This window comes from Cetorhinus maximus, chromosome 21, assembly GCF_964194155.1.
Source record: "Cetorhinus maximus chromosome 21, sCetMax3.hap1.1, whole genome shotgun sequence".
Lineage (NCBI taxonomy): Eukaryota > Metazoa > Chordata > Chondrichthyes > Lamniformes > Cetorhinidae > Cetorhinus > Cetorhinus maximus.
This window is the reverse complement of record NC_135899.1, coordinates 24,546,135-24,566,798: the sequence shown is the minus strand read 5'-3', so window position 1 is coordinate 24,566,798 and position 20,664 is coordinate 24,546,135. Positions and strand designations below refer to the sequence as shown.

The window sequence follows — 20,664 nt, the reverse complement described above, 5'->3', positions numbered from 1 at the left end:
AATAGGGAGGGTGATGCTACCCAAGGACTTCTGTCCATGGGAACATGATTAACCTATTTAAAATGAACCAAGAATATTTAGCCAAATTATTATTTTCCTTATAAAAAGACGCCGTTTGAAAAGTACTCCATCTACCTCAGATTACAGGCCCGACATCATTTCCCTCATTGGGAGGTGGTGGTGGTAGTGAGGTGAGAGTTGGGAGAAGCTATAAACAGAATCGAGGGATCCTCTGATACACTCCAGTGAGCAACATGCCAAATACATGCCTCTTGTGCAGTGACATGTTACCTGTGGTTTACCCTCAAAATTCTCACTCTTTTTCTTTTTGATTTGTTTCTGGCTATCCACATTCGCATTCAATGCAGTCTGTAAATGCAGAAAGAAGCCAGGAAAGGAAAGGAGCCAGGGAAAGAAAAGGAACAAAAACATTTTTGTAAAAAATACAGAGAAGTTTACATAAAACTGCTTCCAAAAGATAAATCCAATTAACTTTCCATCTAAATTCCCTCCCTTCCTTCTTGAAATATTTTGCAGAGCTGGATTGTCTTCCAATGTTGCACATACTCATTTCAAAAGTTACATATGAACAAAGAGGAGTAGGCCATTCAGCGCTGCCATTTAACAAGATCATGACTGATCTGATAGTAACCTGAAATCTGCATCCCACCTACTGCCAATAACCTCTAACCCCCTTACTTACCAAGGATCTATCCACCTCTGCCTTAAAAATATTTAAAGACTCTGTTTCCACCACCTTTTGAGGAAGAGAGGTCCAAAGAATCATTCCCCTCCGAGTGAAAAAATTTCACCTCATCTGTTTTTAATGGGTGACCCCTTATTTTTAAACTGTGACCCTTAGTTCTAGAGTCTCTCACAAGAGAAAATTCTCTCCACATCCACCCAGTCAAGACCCAAGATCTTATATGTTTCAATTAAGTCGTCTCTTACTCTTCTATACTCCAGCAGATACAAGCCTAGCCTGTCCAACCTTTCCTCACAAGACAACCCACCCATTCCAGGTATTAGTCTGGTAAATTTTCTGAACTGCTTCCAATGCATTTACATCCTTCGTTAAATAAAGTGACCAGTACTGTACACAGTACTCCAAATGTGGTCTCACCAATGCCGTGTACAACTTAAGCGTTACCTCCCTGCTTTTGAATTCAATTCCCCTCGCAATAAATTATAACATTATTAGTTTTCCTAATTACTTGCTGTACTTGCATACGAGCGTTTTGTGATTCATGCACTAGGACACCCAGATCCCTCTCAGAGCTCTGCAATCTCTCACCATGTAGATAATGTTTCTCTTTCATTCTTCCTGCCAAAATGGACAATTTCACATTTTCCCACATTAAACTCCATCTGTCATATCTTCGCTCACTCACTTAACTTATCTATATCTGTTTGTAACCTCCTTATGTTCTCTTCACAATTTACTTTCCTACCTATCTTTGTGTCATCAGCAAATTTGGCAACCCCATCCATCCCTTCATCCAAGTCACTTATATAAATTGTAAACAGTTGAGGTCCCAGCCCTGATACTTGTGGCACGCCAATCGTTACATCTTGCCAACCTGAAAAAGACCCATTTATGCCTACTAAGATAAAAGTAAAATACTGCGGATGCTGGAAATCTAAAAAAAATGCTGGAAAAACACAGCAGATTTGATAGCATCTGTGGAGAGTTAACGTTTTGAGTCCATTTGGCCCGAATACAGACTTGAAACGTGAACTCTGTTTCTCGCTCCACAGATGCTGTCAGACCTGCTGTGTTTTTCTGCCATTTTCTGTTTCTATTTCATTTATGCCTACCCTCTGCTTCCTGTTAGCCAGCCAATCTTCTATCCATGCCAATATGTTACCCCCTATACCATGAGCTTTTATTTTCTGCAATAACCTTTGATGTGGCACTTTATCAGATTCCTTCTGGAAATCTAAGTACAGTACATCCACCAGTTCCCCTTTATCCACAGCACATGTCACTTCCTCAAAGAACTCCAAGAAATTGGTTAAACATGATTTCCTTTTCACAAAACCATGCTGACTTTGCTTGATGACCTTGAGCTAATCCAAGTGTCCTGCTATAACTTATTTAATAATAGCTTCTAACATTTTCCCTACGACAGATGTTCAGCTAACTGGCCTGTAGTTTCCCGCTTTCTGTCTCCTTCCCTTTTTGAATAATGGAGTTACATTTGCTATCTTCCAATCTAATGGGACTTTCCCCGAATCTAGGGAGTTTTGGAAAATTAAAACTAATGCATCAACTATCTCACTAAACACTTCTTTTAAGGCCCTCGGATGAAGTCCATCAGGGCCATCTTGTCAGCCTGCAGCTCCAATAATTTACTCAGTACCACTTCTCTGGTGACTGTAATTTTCCTGACTTCCTTCCCCACTTCCATTTCCTGGTTTATAGCTGCTTCTGGGATGTTACTTGTATCCTTGGTAGTGAAAACTGATGCAAAATACCTGTTCAATTCATCAGCCATCTCCTTGTTTTCCATTATCAATTCTCCAGACTCACTTTCTATAGGACCAACACTCGCTTTGTTAACTCTTTTAAAAATATTTACAAAAACTCCCTTATCTGTTCTTATATTTCTGGCTAGCTTTCTCTCATACTCTTAATTTTCCCCTCCTTATTAGTCTTTTAGTCATTTTTTGCTATTCCGTATATTCTGTCCAATCTTCTGGCCTTCCACCTACCTTCGCACAATTGCATGCTTTTTCTTTAAGTTTGATACCTCTGTTAACCATGGATTGTGTGTCCGTCCCTTGGACATTTTCTTACTCATTGAAATGTATATATTCTGTGCATTCTGAAATATCCCCTTAAACATTAGCCACTGTATCTCTATTGATCTAACCCTTAGCCTAATTTGCCAATTTACTTTCACCAGCTCAGCTTTCATGCCCTCATAATTGCTCTTATTTAAAGTTTCAAAAATGAGTTCTGTATCGCACCCCATCCTTGACTAATTGCCATGAGTTAGGTTTTTTTTTAAGCGATGTTGGATGAAGAATAAATATTTGCCAATACTTCAGGGAAAGCTCCTCTGCTCTTCCTTGTTGGGAGTTGGAGCAGAGTGGACCGATGGGAGATGGTCAGGAGCTGAGGAGCGCCTATAAATATAGACTGGGGATTGCAGGGCGGCCTACCTTGTTGGGAGTCAGCACGGAGCGGATCTGCGGGACACAGCTGGGAGCGTCTATGAATACAGACCGGGGATTGCAGAGCGGCCTACCTTGCTGGGAGTCAGTGCGGAGCAGACCTGCGGGAGACAGTCGGGAACTAAGGAGCACGTATAAATACAGGCCAGGGATTGCAGAGCAGTCTACCTTGCTGGGAGTCGGAGCGGAGCTGAGGAGTGTACTGTTTCAATGTTTCAGCTGCTGTGAGGCAGCAGTCGGGGAAAAAGAAAAAAAGCAACTGTGACAGCAACAGGAATCTAGTAAGTTGATTGGCCGGTAAGTGCTCAGTCTAAGGGACAGTGTGTGAGTAACCAGCTTAGGACAGGCGAATTAAGATAGATCTATAAATAAAACAACTAAAACTTTAAAACAATAAACCAAAATTTGAAAACTTTAAAATAAAATAAAGATAAAAAAGCAATAAGTATAAAGTAATTTAAACAAACCTCTAAAATACATACCTTTGTAGTAAAGAAGCATAGTCTAACGTCAGTGGTAGGGAAACTATTGGAAAAAATTCTGAGGGACAGGATTAATCTCCATTTGGAGAGGCAGGGATTAATCAGGAATAGTCAGCATTACTTTGTCATGGGGAGATCATGTCTAACAAATTTGATTGAATTTTCTTTGAGGAGGTGACTAGTCGTGTAGATGAGGGTAGTGCAGTTGATGTAGTCTACATGGACTTAAGTAAGGCTTTTGACAAGGTCCCACATGGGAGAATGGTCAAGAAGGTAAGAGCCCATGGGATCCAGGGCAATTTGGCAAATTGGATCCAAATTGGCTTATTGGCAGGAGGCAAAGGGTGATGGTTGAAGGTTGTTTTTGCGATTGGAAGCCTGTGACCAGTGGTGTACTGCAGGGATCGATGCTGGGACCAGCATTTTGATATTTTATTTCAGATTTCCAGCATCTTCAATACTTTGCTTTTGTGAGGCAGCTAAACCCTTTCCACATCCGCTGTCTTCACTGTATTCTAAAGTGGGGAAATAAAGTTGCTGACAAAAATAGTTGAAGCTAAATTGCCACAGCTAATAGATACCAATGGATGGAAGATAAAGTTACAGACAATTCAAGGCTGCTGGACAACCTACACTCAGCTTCTAAAACATTTACAAGGGGATTCTGAAGAGTTTTAACATTCAATTACATAAGCATAAATGCAGCTAACTAACAGGCCACACTGGAGAACTGCACTGCCATCAAGGAACCAGATAGGCTAAACAGCTGTGACAGAGAGATGGAAGGGAGGAAGTTTCAAAAATCAATACTGTGTAGGTTTCATCATCTGACCCAGTCATTTATGCCTGCATCGGCAGTGAGGACTGTCGCTTGAGAACTGGGCTCTTTCACCATTCATGTTGTTGTGCATAGCAAAGTATCTGAACAGTCTGATGGGCCATAAATATTCGTTACTGGTTACCAATAAATCCAAGAGGGAAATAGGGAGAAATTTCTTTACCCAGGGAGTGGTTAGAATGTGGAACTCACTAGCACAGCAAGTGGTTGGGGAAAATAGCTTAGATGCTTTCTGAAGAGAACTAGGTAAGTACATAAGAGATATGCCGAAAGGCCAAGGTGAGGCAGATGTAATGGGAAAAGACTGGTGGGGGAGTACGAATACCAGCACAAACTAGTTGAGCCAAATGATGCATTTCTATGCTGTATATTGTATCCAACTGTGCTGCCATTAATTCTTTCATGCCATGACTGACCGATTTTGACATAGCTGAAGTAAGCTCTACTGAGCAAGGACTGTTGCCCACAAGATGCAGAAAATAGCAAAAGGCACAACTGTTCATGGGTGTCCTGTCATGGTGCCTGAGTTTCAATATTAAAACCGTAGATCATCAGCACCATCTGGTGGCAGAGCTCACAGATATCAGCAATAAAGGTGCTGAGTGAAGTTGCTGATTTACAATGCTGATAAGGTCCCAGAGCAAGGACCTCAAAAGGCAAACTCTATTTCTTCAAAAAAAAATAGATGACATAACTGGAAGCATCATTCAGCTATTGCGTGGATTGCATTAGGCTGATCTATATGAGATGAACCTTTGGTGCAGAGGTCAAGGTGTCATTTCATTCAAACCAGAACAAGTACACAGTTCTTCATATTCAGACTCCTCTCCCCAAATTTGACACTAACCTTATTTTTCTGATTTTTGTTTGTTTTAGGTGGCTGCCTCTCTCCTTCATCGTCTTCATTGTTGTCTTCGTCTTCACTCTGCTCAAGGCCGAGAGCTGCGAAGACGTTCCCACCCTTCAAATAAAAAAATAAAATGGAAAAATTAACACAAAAGGATAAAAAGTCTGATATTTTAAACAGAACATATATTCCATGTACAGTATCTCAGTAATCAATTCCATATCCCCTAAATAATGGAAGGGAGTTAGAAGATCAAATATGTAGGCAAATTTGAGTGCAAAAACAATAGGGCAGTTAATAGTTGGAGGCTTCAACTCCATTAAAACCAATTGGGATGCTAACAGTGTGAAGGGCAGAGGGGGCACAAATTCTTGAACTGCATTCAAGAGAACTTTTTTGGTCATCATGTAACAAGCCCCAATGAGAGGGGGCGCAATTCTTGATTTAGCCTTAGGAAATGAAACTGGGCAAGTGGATGAAGTAGCAGTGGGGGACCATTTTGGAGATAGTGACCATAATACAGTTAGATTTAGCATCATTATGAAAAAGTAGGAGTAAAAGTTCTAAATTGAGGGAAAGCAAATTTTACAAAGCTGAAAGGTGAACTGGCAAACTGGACTGGATACAGCGACTAGAAGGGAAAGCAATGTCAAATCAGTGGCAGGCATTCAAAAGTGAGATTCTACGATCATAGTGTAGACACGTCCAACAAAGAAAAAGGGTGGCACTGCCAAATCTAGAGCCCCCTGGTTATCCAGAAGCTTATGACAGTCACAAAAAGTTTAATACAGTAAAAAACCTAGAGTATAGAAAGTACAGGGGCGAAGTAAAAGAGAAAAGTAGGAAAGCAAAGAGAGGATATGAAAAAATACTGGCAGGTAAAATCAAAGAAAAGCCAAAGATGTTTTCCAGCATATTAAGAGCAAGAGAATAACGAAGGAAAGGTATCAGAGATGTACGTTGTAACTTATGTGTTGATGCTGAAGGTGTGGGCAGGGTTCTCAATTAATACATCGTCTCTGTCTTCACTAAGGAGAGGGATAACGTAGACATTCTCGTTAAAGAGGAGTGTGAAATGTTAGATACAATAAGCATAATGAAAAAGGGCATACTGGAGGGACTGACATCCTTGAAAAGTGGATAAATCACGAGGGCCGGATGGATTATATTCCAGGCTTTAATGGAAGCCAGGAAGGAAATGGCAGATGATCTGAGGATCATTTTCGAATCCTCACTAGGTACAGGCGTGGTACCAGAGACTGGAGGTCTGCGAATGTTGTACCATTATTTAAAAAGGATGCAAGGGATAGGCCAGAAAATTATAGGCCAGTTGATTATTGAATCAATTCTGAGACAGGATAAACTGTCACTTAGAAAGGCACAGATTGATCAGGTATAGTCACCCTGGTTTAGTTAGGGGAAGATCGTGTCTTATTAACTCAATAGAATTTTTTTGAGTAAGTAACAAGGAGGATTGATGAGGGTAGCGCAGTGGATGTTGTGCGCATGAATCTTAGTAAGGTACTTGTCAAGGGCCCACATGACAGACTGGTCAGAAAAGTGAGATCCCACAGGATAAAGGGGAAGGTGGCAAGTTGGATCCAAAATTGGAAATTGACAGAAAACAGGATAATTTTTGCGAACGGAAAATGGTTTCCAGTAGCGTTCCACAGGGCTCAATGTTGAGGCCCTTGCTGTTTGTTGTATATATTAATGACTTGGATTTAAATGTGGGAGGCATGATTGGGAAATTTGCAGATGACACAAAAATTGGCTGTGTAGTTGAATGTGAAGGGGATAAATGCTATCTCCAGAATGATATTAATGGTTTGGTTGAGTGGGTGGAGAAATGGCAAATGGAATTCAATCCAGAAAAGTGCAAGGTAATGCATTTGGGGAGGGCAAACAAAGCAAGCGAATACTCAATAAATGGGAGGATATTGAGAGAGGCTGAGGAAGTGAGAGACCTTGAAGTGCATGTCCACAGGTCCCTGAATGGGAAGGACAGGTGGATAAGGTGGTGAAGAAAGGATATGGAATGCTTTCCTTTATTGGACAAAGTATTGAATACAAAAGCAGGGATGTAATACTGGAACGGTATAAAACACTGGTTAGGCCACAGCTGAATATTGTGTACAGTTCTGGTCACCGCATTACAGGAAGGATATAATTGCTCTGGTGAGAGTGCAGAGGAGATTTACAAAAATGTTGCCAGGGCTTGAAAATTGCAGCCATGAGGAAAGATTGGATAGGCTAGGGTTGTTTTCCTTACAACAGAGCCAGCTCAGGGGTAACCTACTTGAGGTGTACAAAAGTATGAGGGGCCTAGATATGGTGGACAGGAAAGACCCATTTCCCCAAGGTAAGGGATCAATTACCAGGGGCAAAGGTTTAAGCCAAGGGTAGAGAACCATTTTCTTATCACGGGCCATTCACACAGACAAAATCAGTCGCGGGCCATAAACACAAAAATCAATTTTTAAGAGTGAATATAGAAATGTTCAACTCACCTGCTGTTATAATGCAATTGCTGAATTTTAATATTCTATTATTAAATATTATTATAGTAATTTAGCTGACTCTTTTATCCAAAGCAAATTCATAACAATGATGATACGTGCTATTTTGAAGGTGCTACTGTCATAGGTCTATATTTTTTAGAAATCTTGCTGCAGGCCGGATGAAATTGAGCAACGGGTTGGGTTACCCACCCTGGATTTAAGGTGATTGGTAGGAGGATGAGAGGGGACATGAGGAAAAGCTTTTTCACCCAGAGAGTGGTGGGCATCTGGAACTCACCGCCTGAATTGGTGGTTGAGGCTGAAATACTGAACTCATTTAAAAGATACCTGGATCTGCACCTGAAGTGCTGTAACCTGCAAGACTTCAGACTAAGTGTTGGTAAGTAGGACAAAAATGAGCTGTGCAGGCACAAGGGCCTCTTTATGCACCATAACTTTTCTCTGGTTCCAATTAACGAGGAGTCCATCTGCTGTGAATATTATTTTATTCATTCATGGGACGCGGGCGTTACTGCCCATCCCTAACTGCCCTTAAGAAAGTGGTGGTCAACCCACCTTCTTGAACCGCTGCAGTCCATGTGGTTGAGCTACACCCACAATGCTATTAGGGAGGGAGTTACAGGATTTTGGCCCAGCGACAGTGAATGGACAGCGATATATTTCCAAGTCAGGATGGTGTGTGACTTAGAGGGAAACTTCCAGGTGGTGGTGTTCCTATCTGGCTGCTGCATTTGTCCTTCTAGGTGGCAGAGTTCACGGGTTTGGAAGGTGCTGTCGAAGGAGCCTTGGTGAGTTCCTGCAGTGCATCTTGTAGATGGTACACACTGCTGCTACTGTGCGTCAGTGGTGGAGGAAGTGAATGTTTGTGGTTGGGGTGCCAATCAAGCAGGCTACAATGTTATCAAACTTCTTGAGTGCTGTTGGAGCTGCACTCATTCAGGTAAGTGGAGAGTATTCCATTACACTCCTGACATGTGCCTTGGTGGACAGGCTTTGTGGAGTCAAGAGGTGAGATACTCGCCACAGGATTCCTAGCCTCTGACCTGCTCTTGTAGCCACAGTAATTATATGGCTAGCCCAGTTCAGTTTCAGTTCAATGGTAACCCCCCCCAGAATGTTGATAGTGGAGGATTCAGCGATGGTAATGTAATTGAATGTCATGGGGAGAGAGTTAAGATTCTCTCGTGCTGGAGATGGTCATCGCCTGGCATTTGTGTGGCAGGAATGTTACTTGCCACTTGTCAGCCCAAGCCTGGATATTGTCCAGGTCTTGCTGTGTTTGGACATGGACTGCTTCTATATCAGAGGAGTTGCGAATGGTGCTGAGCATGGTGCAATCATCAGCAAACATCCCCACTTCTGACCTTATGATGGGAGGATGGTCATTGATGAAGCAGCTGAAGATGATTGGGCCTAGGACACTATGCTGAGGAACCCCTGCAGTGATGTCTTGGAACTGAGATGATTGACCTCCAACAGCCAAAACCATTCTCCTTTGTGCTAGGTATGACTCCAACCAGCAGAGAGCTTTCCTCCCCAATTCCCATTGACTCTGGTTTTGATAGCGCTCCTTGATGCCATACTTGGTCAAATGCGGCCTTGATGTCAAGGACAGTCACTCTCACCTCACGAGTTTAGCTCTTTTGTCCATTTTTGAACCAAGGCCGTAATAAGGTCAGGAGCTGAGTGATCCCCAGCAGAACCCAAACTGAGCAGTGAGGTTATTGCTAAGCAAGTGGCGCTTGATAGCACTGTTGATCACCCCTTCCATCACTTTGCTGATGATCGAGAGTAGACTGATGGGGTGGTAATTGGTTGGGTTGTATTTGCCCTGCTTTTCTGTGTACAGGACATAACTGGGCAATTTTCCACATTGCCAGATAGAGGCCAGTGTTATAGCCGCACTGGAACAGCTTGGCTAGGGGCACGGTTCTGGAGTAAAAGCCTCAGTACTATTGCCGGAATATTGTCAGGGCCCATAGTGCCTTCAGACTTTTCTTAGCATCACGTGGACTGACATGTGTGATGCTGAGGACCTCCAGAGGAGGCCGAGATGGATCATCCACTCGGCACCTCTGACTGAAGATTATTGCAAATGCTTCAGCCTTATCTTTTATCAGACACAAAGGACACAAAGTCCATTAGCAGCTGATGATAAAGCAAAGCAGAATAATTAAAACACGTTAAATCGAAAGAACATGGACTAGCCTCTCTATAGGACAGGATTTTGGCCCAGCGACAGTGAAGGAACAGCAGTTGGGGCAAAGGAGAAGAGGAATCAGTGGAGAAAGATTGTTCACAGTGCGGCAACCCTCTGAATGAGGATAGATGAAAAGCAAGACAAGACAAATTGATAGAGAAGGAAATTCTCAGGATACCTTTTTGTTTCAAATTAATCGCATTAAATAGTCTCATTCGAATTTAGTTTGACATTTTGGTTTCAAAAAAATTCATGAAACCCCTCAAATTAGTTTCCAATGTTGGGCTTCACCAGAAACATCATGGAAATGGAAAATTCCTGTACTTCCAGGGATGACTCAGATTGGGTAGCTCTTCTGGAGTTTCCCAGGAAATTCTTGTGAATTTTGCAGTGACCAATGGCCAAGCTATCCACTATGCTTTCTTCCGACTAGGCACTTTACAGCCTTCCGGGCTGAATATTGAATTCAACAACTTTAGATCTTAAACTCCCCCTCCCCCCATCCCCACCCCGTTTCCTCCCCCTCCCTTTTTTTTCCCAATAATTTATATAGATTTTTCTTTTCCCACCTATTTCCATTATTTTTAAATCTACAACTAATACCTTGTCAGTCTTTCCACCCCACCACCACTAGAGCTGTACCTTGAGTGTCCTGCCATCCATTCTTAATTAGCACTTTTCTTAGATAATATCACCACCTTCAACACCTCTTTGATCCTTCTGTCTGTGACATCTTTTGATTATCTGCTCCTATCACTGCTTGCTTGTCCCTACAACCACCCCACCCTCAACTTCTCTCCCCCTGCCCCCCACCTTAAACCAGCTTATATTTCACCCCTCTCCTAACTATACTTCAGTTCTGTTGAAGGGTCATGTGGACCCGAAACGTCAACTCTTTTCTTCTCCACCGATGCTGCCAGACCTGCTGAGTTTTTCCAGGTAATTCTGTTTTTGTTTTGGATTTCCAGCATCCGCAGTAGTTTTTTGTTTTTATGCTTTCGTTGTTACTGGTTCATATTTGAGCAATGGTTGAACAAAGGAAGAAGGGGGTAATCACTCAAAAAGCTATGGGGAGGAGTTGGTGAATAGAGTTGAACCATCTCCAACAGATGATCAAAGAAATATTAAATATAGAAGCCAAACAGAGTGAAAAAAGGCATCAATATACCCACTACATCAGGCATATGACAACCAGCTTAAGCAAGTGCAACCCAACCTGATGTCAAAGGATTGAGGATTCCAAGAGCTAAATAAATAATAGGCAAGTTTCTGACAGAAAACACTACAGGCAGACATAACATGAAGTGCCACACTGGCAGGAAAGTTGAGCTTATGTACAAAATTTAATTTTGTCTCATGTTGAGGCCACAATCAGGTCAGCCACGATTTTAATGGTGGAGCCAAGGGCTTGAATGGCCGACTCCTGCTCCTAATTCGTATCCAATGCAAGCGAGCTGAGGTTAGAGTCACCATCCTTGGCATCATGGCATTTGACTGATTGTGGCATCAAGGGTCCCTAGCAAAATTGAAGTTAATGGGAATGGGGCGGAGGGGGGAACTCTTCACTGGTCGGAATCACGCATAGTTCAAAGGAAGGTGGTTTTGGTTGAGGCCAATCATCTCAACATGCTACAGGAGTTCCTCAGGATAGTGACACTAGGCCCTACCATCTTCAGTTGCTTCATCCATGACCTACCCTCCATAAGATTAGAAATGGGGATGTTCTTTGACATTTGCAGTGTTCAGTACCATTTGCAACTCCTCAGATATTAAACCAGTCCATGTCCACAAGCAGCAAGATGTGGATAACATTCAGCTTAGGCTGATAATTGGCAAGTAACATTTGTGCCCCACAAATGAAAGACAATAACCTTCTTCAACAAGGAAGAACTAACCATCGCCCCTTGACATTCAATAGCACTACCATCAACACATACGAACATACGTAATAGGAGAAGTAGGCCATTCGGCCCCTTGAGGCTGTTCCGCCATTCAATAAGATCGTGGCTGATCTGCTTGTGTTTCGAATTCCACATTTCCATCTATCCTGATAACCCTTGCCTAACAAGAATCTACTTCTGCCTTAAAAATATTCAATGACCCTGCCTCCACCACCTTCTGAAGCAGAGTCACACAATCCTCTGAGAAAAAATTTCTCCTCATCTGTCCTAAATGGGTGGCCCCTAATTTTAAAACAGTGCTCCCTAGTTCTGGACTCACCCACAAGTGGAAACACTCTTTCCACATTGTCAAAACCACTCAGGATCTTATATACTTCAATCAAGACACCTCTCACTCTTCTAAATCCCAGTGGAACAAGCCCAGATATCCAACTTATCCTCATAAGACAACCCTCTCATTCCAGGTATCAACTAGTAAACCTCCTCTGAACTACCTCCAATGCATTTACATCCTTCCTTAAATAAGGAGACCAAAACTACACACAGTATTCGTGATGTGGCCTCACCAATGTTCTGTTTAACTGAAGCATTTCATCCCTACTTTCATGCTCAATTCCTCATTTAATAAAGGATAGAATTCCATTCACCTTCTAGATTACATGCTGTACCTTTTGGGACTTATGCACTAGAACACCTAGATCCCTCTGCTCCTTGGAATTCTGCAACCGTTCTCTGTTTAAGCAATACTCTGCTCTCTTACTCTTTCTGCTAAAGTGAACAACTTCACATTTTCTCATCCTTGCAACTAGCATTGACCAAAATGCTAGCTGGACCAGTCATTAAAATACTGGGGTACAAGAGCAGGTCAGAGGCTGGGAATTCTACGGTAGGTAATTCACCATCTGACTCCCCAAAGCCTGCTCACCATCTATAAGGCACAAGTCACGAATGATGGAATACTCTCCTCGTTCCTGGATGAATGCAGCTTAAACAACATTGTTACAATGGGCAGTCATGATATTACAAATTTTTAGAAAACTGCTCAAAAGGTTACATTTTTAACCCTTGGTTTGAGTTTAAAGACTGTTTTCAAAATGGACTCTGGGGTCAAATGACCTCTCTTGTGGTTTTGACCACTACTAGCCAGATGGTAGCTCAGACTACTCAAGGTCGATTAAAAAGACATTTGAAATTTAATAAGCATTTCCACGAGTGATGGCTTCCCTACAAGAACAATGGAGTCCAGGCTTGAAAGGCATTTGGGAATTCAAAACTGTAATGGAATTACCACTCACCTTATTTGGAACATGATTCAACATTGATACAGCAGCCATCTTGGCTTGCCTGCTAAAAGTATAGGAAAGGCAGAGCCTGCTGCTTAGAGACAGAACCATCTTGAAATATCTTCAGAGAAACAGAAACTGCTTCTCAACAAGGATAGACAGAGAAAGGCATCTAGAAAACAGCAAGGGTTCTGCTGCAAGTAACTGGGCACTTTGAAAGTGCTGCACCTGCAGAACCAGGGGCAAGGAACCTTCTCTCTTCCCCATATCCGGGTTCCATCTAAGCTTAAACTATAGAAGCCATTGCAGCTGCTGAGACAATCCTACAACCTCTAAACCTTCATTTCAGACAATGCAACCTCAAAAATACCATGCCTGCACCGAACAATAGAAACTGAACTGATTCATTTTTATAAGCATTGTTTTTATCTTCAACTATAACTAATCTTTATGGATGCATTAGTGACTTTTTTTAAAAAAAAGTAACTTCCAGAGCAATAGCATGAAATAAATTAACCTTAGTGAAAAAGACTTGGCTGCTGGGTTATTTTTAACTGACTCACTCACTCCAAGGATAAGATATACACACTCACATACAAATACATTGTTCATGGGCGACTTTGGGGAAACATCTTTTAAAGCATCTGTGGCAACATTCAAGAAGCTTGACATCATCCAAAACAAAAAAAGTACACAGGCAGAGGGGTAATGGATGACGGCCAGAGTATCTAAGAGAAACAGGCAGGTAGTGCAGGAATCTCCTGAGACTCTCTAACTCTCTAACCATTCCTCCATTTTGGATACTGGTAAGCAAGACGACGCCTCAGAGGATTATAGCAAGAGCCAAATTCGTGGCACCACAGGTGGCTTTGCTGTACAGGAGGGGAGCAGGAAGAACTGAAGTGCTATAGTGGTAGGTGATTCCATAGTGAGGGGAGCAGGCAGGTGTTTCTGCAGCCATAGATGTGATCCAGGATAATATGTTGCCTCCCTGGTGCCACGGTCAAGGACATCACAGAACGGCTGCAGGACATTTATTTGGGGGGGGAGAACGTGAACAGACAGAAGTCGTGGCTCATATTGGGACCAATGACATAGGTAGGAAAAGGGACAAGTTCCTGAAAGCAGATTTTAGGGAGTTCGGAAGATTGAGCAGTTCAATACGAGGCTGGAGTAATGGAGTAGGAGGCAGGGCTTTAGATTTGAGGCATTGGGACCAGTTATGGGGCAGGTGGGACCTGTGCAAGGAGGATGGGTTACATCTTAACAGGACTGGGGCTAATGCCCTCGCAGGAGGTTTGCTGGTGTTGTTAGGGAGGGTTTAAACTAGATTGGCAGGGGGATGGGACCCTGAGGGGAAGCTCAGAGTGGAGGGGAGGGAAACTGGCAGTGGGAGGTAGAGAAGTATTAACTGGTAAGGAGGATATGTCAAAGAGTAGTACCAAGGTAAAGAGAATACTTGGAGAGTTTGATAGAAGTAGAGTAGGCAATGGTAATTCATTAGCTTGGGTCAGAGTAAGGGGGAAAAGTAAAAAAGCTCATATCAGGGTAAATGTGCATGGAAGTGAATGCATGGAATGTGGTTAATACGATTGGCAAACTACAGGCACAGGTTGACAAATGGAATTATGATATTATTGCTTCAACAGGGACCCGGCTCAAAGGACAGCAGAACTGGGCGTTAAATATTCCTGGGTACAAGATGTTTAGGAGAAACGGAAAAGGAAGAAAATAGTGGGGGTGGTGGGTGGGAAAGAGTAGCAATACTGATTACAGATGGCATTACAGTACTGGAGAGAGAAGGCGTTGCAAAGGGAACAAGGACGGAGTCTCTCTGGCTGGAGATAAGGAATGAAAAAGATGCATTAACATTGATCGGTGTAGTGAATAAAACACCGTATAGTGGAAGGGATGTAGAGAAACAAATCTACAAAGAAATTACAGAGAGATGCACGAATTATAGAGTAATTATAATGGGGGACTTCAATTATCCAAATATAGACTGGGATAGGAATACTTCAAAGGGACAAGTGGGGCAAGAGTTCCTGGAATGTGTTAAAGATAATTTTCTGCAGCAGTATGTTTCCAGTCCAACGAGAGGCCAGGCACTGTTGGACCTGGCTCTGGGGAATGAGTTGGCCCAAGTGGATCAAATGTCAGTAGAAGAGCATTTAGGGGACAGTGACTATTGTATCATAAGGTTTAGGTTGGCCATGGAAAAGGACAAGGAACAATCCAGAGCAGGGATAATTAATTGGGGGAAAGCCAACTTCGATGGGATGAGAATCTGAGTCGAGTGAGTTGGAACCAAATGTTAGCAGACAAGACGGTGGCTGAACAATGGACCACCTTTAAAGAAAAAGTATCGCAGCAATTTAGAAGTATATTCCCTTGAAGGCGAAAGATAAGACAAATAAATCCAGAACCCCCTGGATGATGAGAGAGGTAGAGGTGAAGATGAAAAGGAAGTGCACGTATGACAGATGTCAAGTAGAAAATACAATGGAGAATCAGGCTGAGTGCAGAAGGGCTAGAGGAGAAGTGAAAAAACTACAAGAAAAGCAAGGACAGAGCATGAAAAGAGGTTGGCAGGTAACATAAACAGGAACCCCAAGGTCTTATATAAGCATTTAAATAACAAAAGGGTAGCCAAAGAAATCGTAGGGCCGATTAGGGATAAAAAAAGGGGACTTGCACGTGGAGGCAGGAGAAATAGCGGAGGTATTAAACGAGTACTTAACATTTGTCTTTACAAAGAAAGATGCTACCCAGAGGAGGTAACTGGTACATTTGAAGAATTTACAATTGAGAAAGTGATGTTGGAAAGGTTATCTTTGCTTAAAATAGATAAGGTACCAGGACCGAGTGAAATGCATCCAAGGGTACTGAGCGAAGTGAGAGTGGTAATTGCAGCTGCACCAGTCATAATCTTCCAGAGGACTGGGGAATTGCAAATGTTACACCATTGTTCAAAAAGGGGTGCAAGGATAAAGCTGGCAGCTACAAACCAGTCAGTTTGACTTCAATGGTTGGGAAACTTCTGGAAACTAGTTCAGGACAAAATCAATAGTCACCCAGACAAGTGCAGGATAATTAAGGAAAGCCAGCATGGATTCATTAAGAGAAAATCATGTTTCACTAACTTGGAGTTTTTTGAGGAGGTAACAGAGAAGGTTGATAAGGGCAACACTGTTGATGTAGTGTATATGGATTTTCAAAAGGTATATGATACAGTGCCACACAACAGACTTGTGAACAAAATTGTAGCTCATGGAATAAAAAGGAAAATAGGCACTTGGGTAAGAAATTGGCTGAGTGACAGGAAACAAAGAGTAGTTATAAATGATTGCTTTTCAGATTGGAGGAAGATTTGTCATGGAGCTCCCAGGGGGTCAATGTTGGGACCCTTGTTCTTCCTGATATATATTAATGACCTAGGCTGTGATGTTCAGGGCATGATTTCAAAATTTGCAGATGATACGAAGATTGGAAATGTTGTCAACTGCGATGAGGATATTCTTGAACTTCAAAAGGGCATAGACACGTTAGTGGATTGGACAGACAAGTGGCAGATGAATTTCATTGCAGAGAAGTGTGAGGTGATTCATTCTGACAGGAAGAATATGAAGAGACAGTATAAAATAAAGGGAGATTCTCCAGGTGCAGGAACAGAGGGACCTCAGTGTATACGTTCATAAGTCATTGAAGATGGCAGGGCACGTTGAGAGAGCAGTTAATAAAACATAGAGTATCTTAGGCTTTAACAGGGGCATCAAGTACAAAAGTAAGGAGATCATGTTGAACTTGTATAAGACACTAGATAGGTCTCATCTGGAGAACTGCTTCCAGTTCTGCTCACCATACTTGAGGAAGGATGAGAGACATTGGAGAGGGTACAGAGGAGATTCACAAGAATGATTCCAGGGATAAGAAATTGTAGCTATGAGGATACATTGGAGATGTTGGGACGGTTTACCTTGGAGAAAAGAAGGGTGAGAGGAGACTTGACAGAGTTATTCAAGATCCTGCAGGATATAGACAGGGTAAAAAATGAGATAAGAGGCATCAAAAACTGTAAGGCACAGATTCAAAATAGTTGGCAAAAGGAATAAAAGTGATAAGGGGGACATTTTTTTCACCCACAGGGTGGTTGGAATCTGGGACTTGAGAGGGTGGTGGAGGTAGATTCAATCAAGGTATTCAAAAGGGAACTGGCTTGCTATCTGAGAAGAATGTGCCAGGTTATGGATGTAAGGCAGGGGAGTGAGACTAGATAGAATGCTCTTTCAAAGAGCCAGTGCAGACTTGATGGGCCGAATAGCCTCCTTCTGCACTGTAAAGATTCTGTGAAAAGAGCCCCCTTGATTGGCACCCCATCCATCAACTTAAATATTCACTCCCTGCACCACGGGTGTCAGTGGCAACAATGTGTACCATTTACGAGATGTACACAGCAATTTGCCAACTCTCCTTTCACAGTACCATCCAAACCCACGACTTCTACCATCTTGAAGGTAAAGAGCAGCAAACCCATGGGAACACCACCACCTCCATGTTTCCCTCCAAGCCACACACCAGAATGACGTGGAAATATATCGGTCTTTCCTTCACTTGCTGGGACAAACACACATGGATTACAGGGGTTCAAGGTGGTGTTTTACACTACCTTCAAGGGCAACTGGGGTGGGAAACAAACGCTGGCCTCATCAGCGACGTTAACATCCCATGAACAAAATATATCTATCACATTTAAAATTAGAAATATAAAAAAGAAAAAAAGTCATTTACACTGATTTCTTCTGCCTTGGAGCTGAAAGTTTACAAGCTCCTACCAAATCTGTTCGTGGTCACCAATGAAATAAATTACCAGGATTTCCAACAATAAGATTTTGTAGCCAACACATTCTCACCTTTAAATGGTGTAATGTTCCCACTATAAGAAAAAGCATGTCTTCCAATTTAACAACTTAGAACCAGAGAATACTATAACACAGAAACAGGCCATTGCACCCAAAGGTTGATACATTTATGCTAAACTTTGAAAGAAAAGTTGGGAGATCACTTCGGACAAAGATTCCTCTCCCATCTCCTTCTCTTTCACTAAGTTGCAACTTTAAAGAGAAAACAAGTAGCTGCGCCAAGTCATACATTGCTTACCATCTTTTTGCATCCTCTTCCTGGTTTTATTACTGCAGAAGAAGGGAAAACACACATGAGAGTTGGGCCAGATTTTCTTGCACACAAATAAGGGAGCTTTATCCCCAGTTTATTGCTTCATTTCCCTGCAGAAGTTATGCAATCTCTAACAGCTGACTACGGGACTGTGGCCATTGCAGATAATCAATGCGAATCTGATGAACTGATCAAGCAATGCAGCAGTGTCAGAAATTAAAGCTGCTTCAGAGTCTAGCAGAACAATAAGCATGAATTTCATTTCTTCAAAATGCATCTTGAATACATTCAAGAGCCACAAATCCAGTTCAGGATTACAATCCAGTCCTGTAACTTTGTCTTCACCTCCTCCCCAACCCAATCCCTAGAGTGCTGCCTGAACTCACTCCCCATTACGCCTAACCCTTGTCGTGACGAGGCTTTTGTTAAGAAAATCAGGAAAATTGATCCCCTACACCATTTAAAAAGAGAAGGCAGTTCTCCAAGTCATAGAATTGAAGAGATATTACAGCACAGGAGGTCACTCCACCCATTGAGTCTATGCCAGCTTTCCCCCACTTCATCCCCATAGCCCTGTAAGTCTACTTCCTTCAAGTTTTCTTTTGAAATCACTCATCATCACCATTTCAACCATCCTTGTAGACAGCATCGCTTCCGCAAAACCTTAAATCTGTGCCCCCCAATCCTGTACCATCAGCTAATGGGAGCAGTTTTTCATTGTCTACCTTATCAAAACCTGTCATAATCTTGTAAACTTCTATCAAATCCCCCCTCAATCTTTGCTCTGAGAACCACCTCAGCTGCTTCAACCGCCTCAGCTTGTACCAAAATTCTTCATCTTTGGAACCATTCTGGTAAATCTCCCCTGCGTCCGCAAGGACCCTCCTATCCTTCCTAAAGCTTAGGCATAAATCACCATTTAATTTTCTTTTGCTAATGTTGGACACGATACTAGAAAAAAACTGTGTGCTCTCCTTAGAATAAGTACTAAGAAATTCTTCATTCAACCATATAAGGGCCGAGGGTCCTTCATTTAACAACTCTTTATTTAACTTTTAACAACATTTCTGACATTGCATCCCCATCCCAGTCACAAATACTACCCCAAACTGCTCAGGTCAAGCTGCAGTGCTTGAATCAACAATCTTCTGACTGAGAGGTGAGAGCTATCATTGAACCCAAACTGATGTTTAAAAATTATGCACAATACTATATAAACAAGTACCTTATAAGCAAGCTTATATTGTATTTTATACTGTATCATAAATTTTACAAAATTCTTTATTCATCACCTGAAATTGGCCTCACCCACACCTCAACATGCTCCTTCCGCTTAACTCAATTTTGAAAGATTAAAATCAACAATTATACTACTGAGTGTTTTACTCACAAGTGGGCTTATTAAAATAATTCATACACTCAATTATTCTTCAAAGTGGCAACAAGTTTAATGCCAGTTTTGCTTAAGTTTTTAAAGCTATTTAGCATTTTAGTCCTCCTTTCTTCTCCCTAGGTTTGGCACCCCCAGCTGAAAGCTTCTGAAGCTGTAGCAATCTGTGCCAAATCCCCCAAAGTCACGTTCCCAGCACGGCTCACCTTCCTCCTCCTCCTCCTCATCACTGTCTGGCACTGAGAGCTTACTCAGGTTCTCAATCACTGTCTCAACATCCTCATCCTTTTTCTTCTTATTCCGTTCTTTTCTCTTATCACGCTTTTTCTTCTGTTGCTGTGCAGCAGAGACAAAACAAATGAGCAGAAATCATTAGAGCAGAATGATGCTATACAGAAGAAAGTAGTAGTCGCATTTATAAGGGCAGCATATGATGACCCCACTATTTGCAGCAGGAACGGAATCAATCACATCTCAAGGCTGCACTGCTGTAAGTGACTTTACACACAATTTCTATTATATACTTCACTCACTCAGGGTATTTTGCTGCTTTCATCAGAAAGCTTTGCTGATTGGGCACGAGTTCTATCTGTTGCAGGTGGCAGCTTTTTAAATAGACTGTTTTGTAGTGAAACAGCTTGTTTTGCATTTAGTCCCACCTCACCTTCGATTCAATGGCTGACACAGCAGAGTCAACAGACAATGATTTATATAAGCACCTTATAATATTGTTGAAATGCCTAAATCACTTTACATAGTGAATTGTTTTTGAAGTGCTGATCCTACATCTGTGTGTGTGAAGAGCTGACAGATTTGGTTGATGACAGCCAGTAATTGCATGAGTAGCAT

The 20,664-nt window shown here is 42.0% G+C and overlaps 2 protein-coding genes across 2 annotated transcripts in view; both read right to left on the bottom strand.

Annotated features, from left to right (window-relative positions):
• abcf1 (ATP-binding cassette, sub-family F (GCN20), member 1) overlaps positions 1 to 20,664 on the bottom strand; it is a 75,939-nt gene that overhangs the window by 49,488 nt on the left and 5,787 nt on the right. Inside the window, exons 4-6 of the mRNA XM_078566737.1 lie at positions 20,022 to 20,151; positions 18,411 to 18,442; positions 5,348 to 5,461 (exon numbers count right to left, since the gene is read on the bottom strand). Coding sequence (XP_078422863.1) covers positions 5,348 to 5,461; positions 18,411 to 18,442; positions 20,022 to 20,151 — 276 coding nt within the window. The remainder of the gene's footprint in view (positions 1 to 5,347; positions 5,462 to 18,410; positions 18,443 to 20,021; positions 20,152 to 20,664) is intronic.
• Positions 2,614 to 20,664, bottom strand: part of LOC144695768 (zinc-binding protein A33-like) — a 176,420-nt gene continuing 158,369 nt past the window's right edge. The window contains exon 7 of the transcript XR_013580014.1: positions 2,614 to 2,624. The gene's annotated coding sequence lies outside the window, so the exon portion shown is untranslated. The remainder of the gene's footprint in view (positions 2,625 to 20,664) is intronic.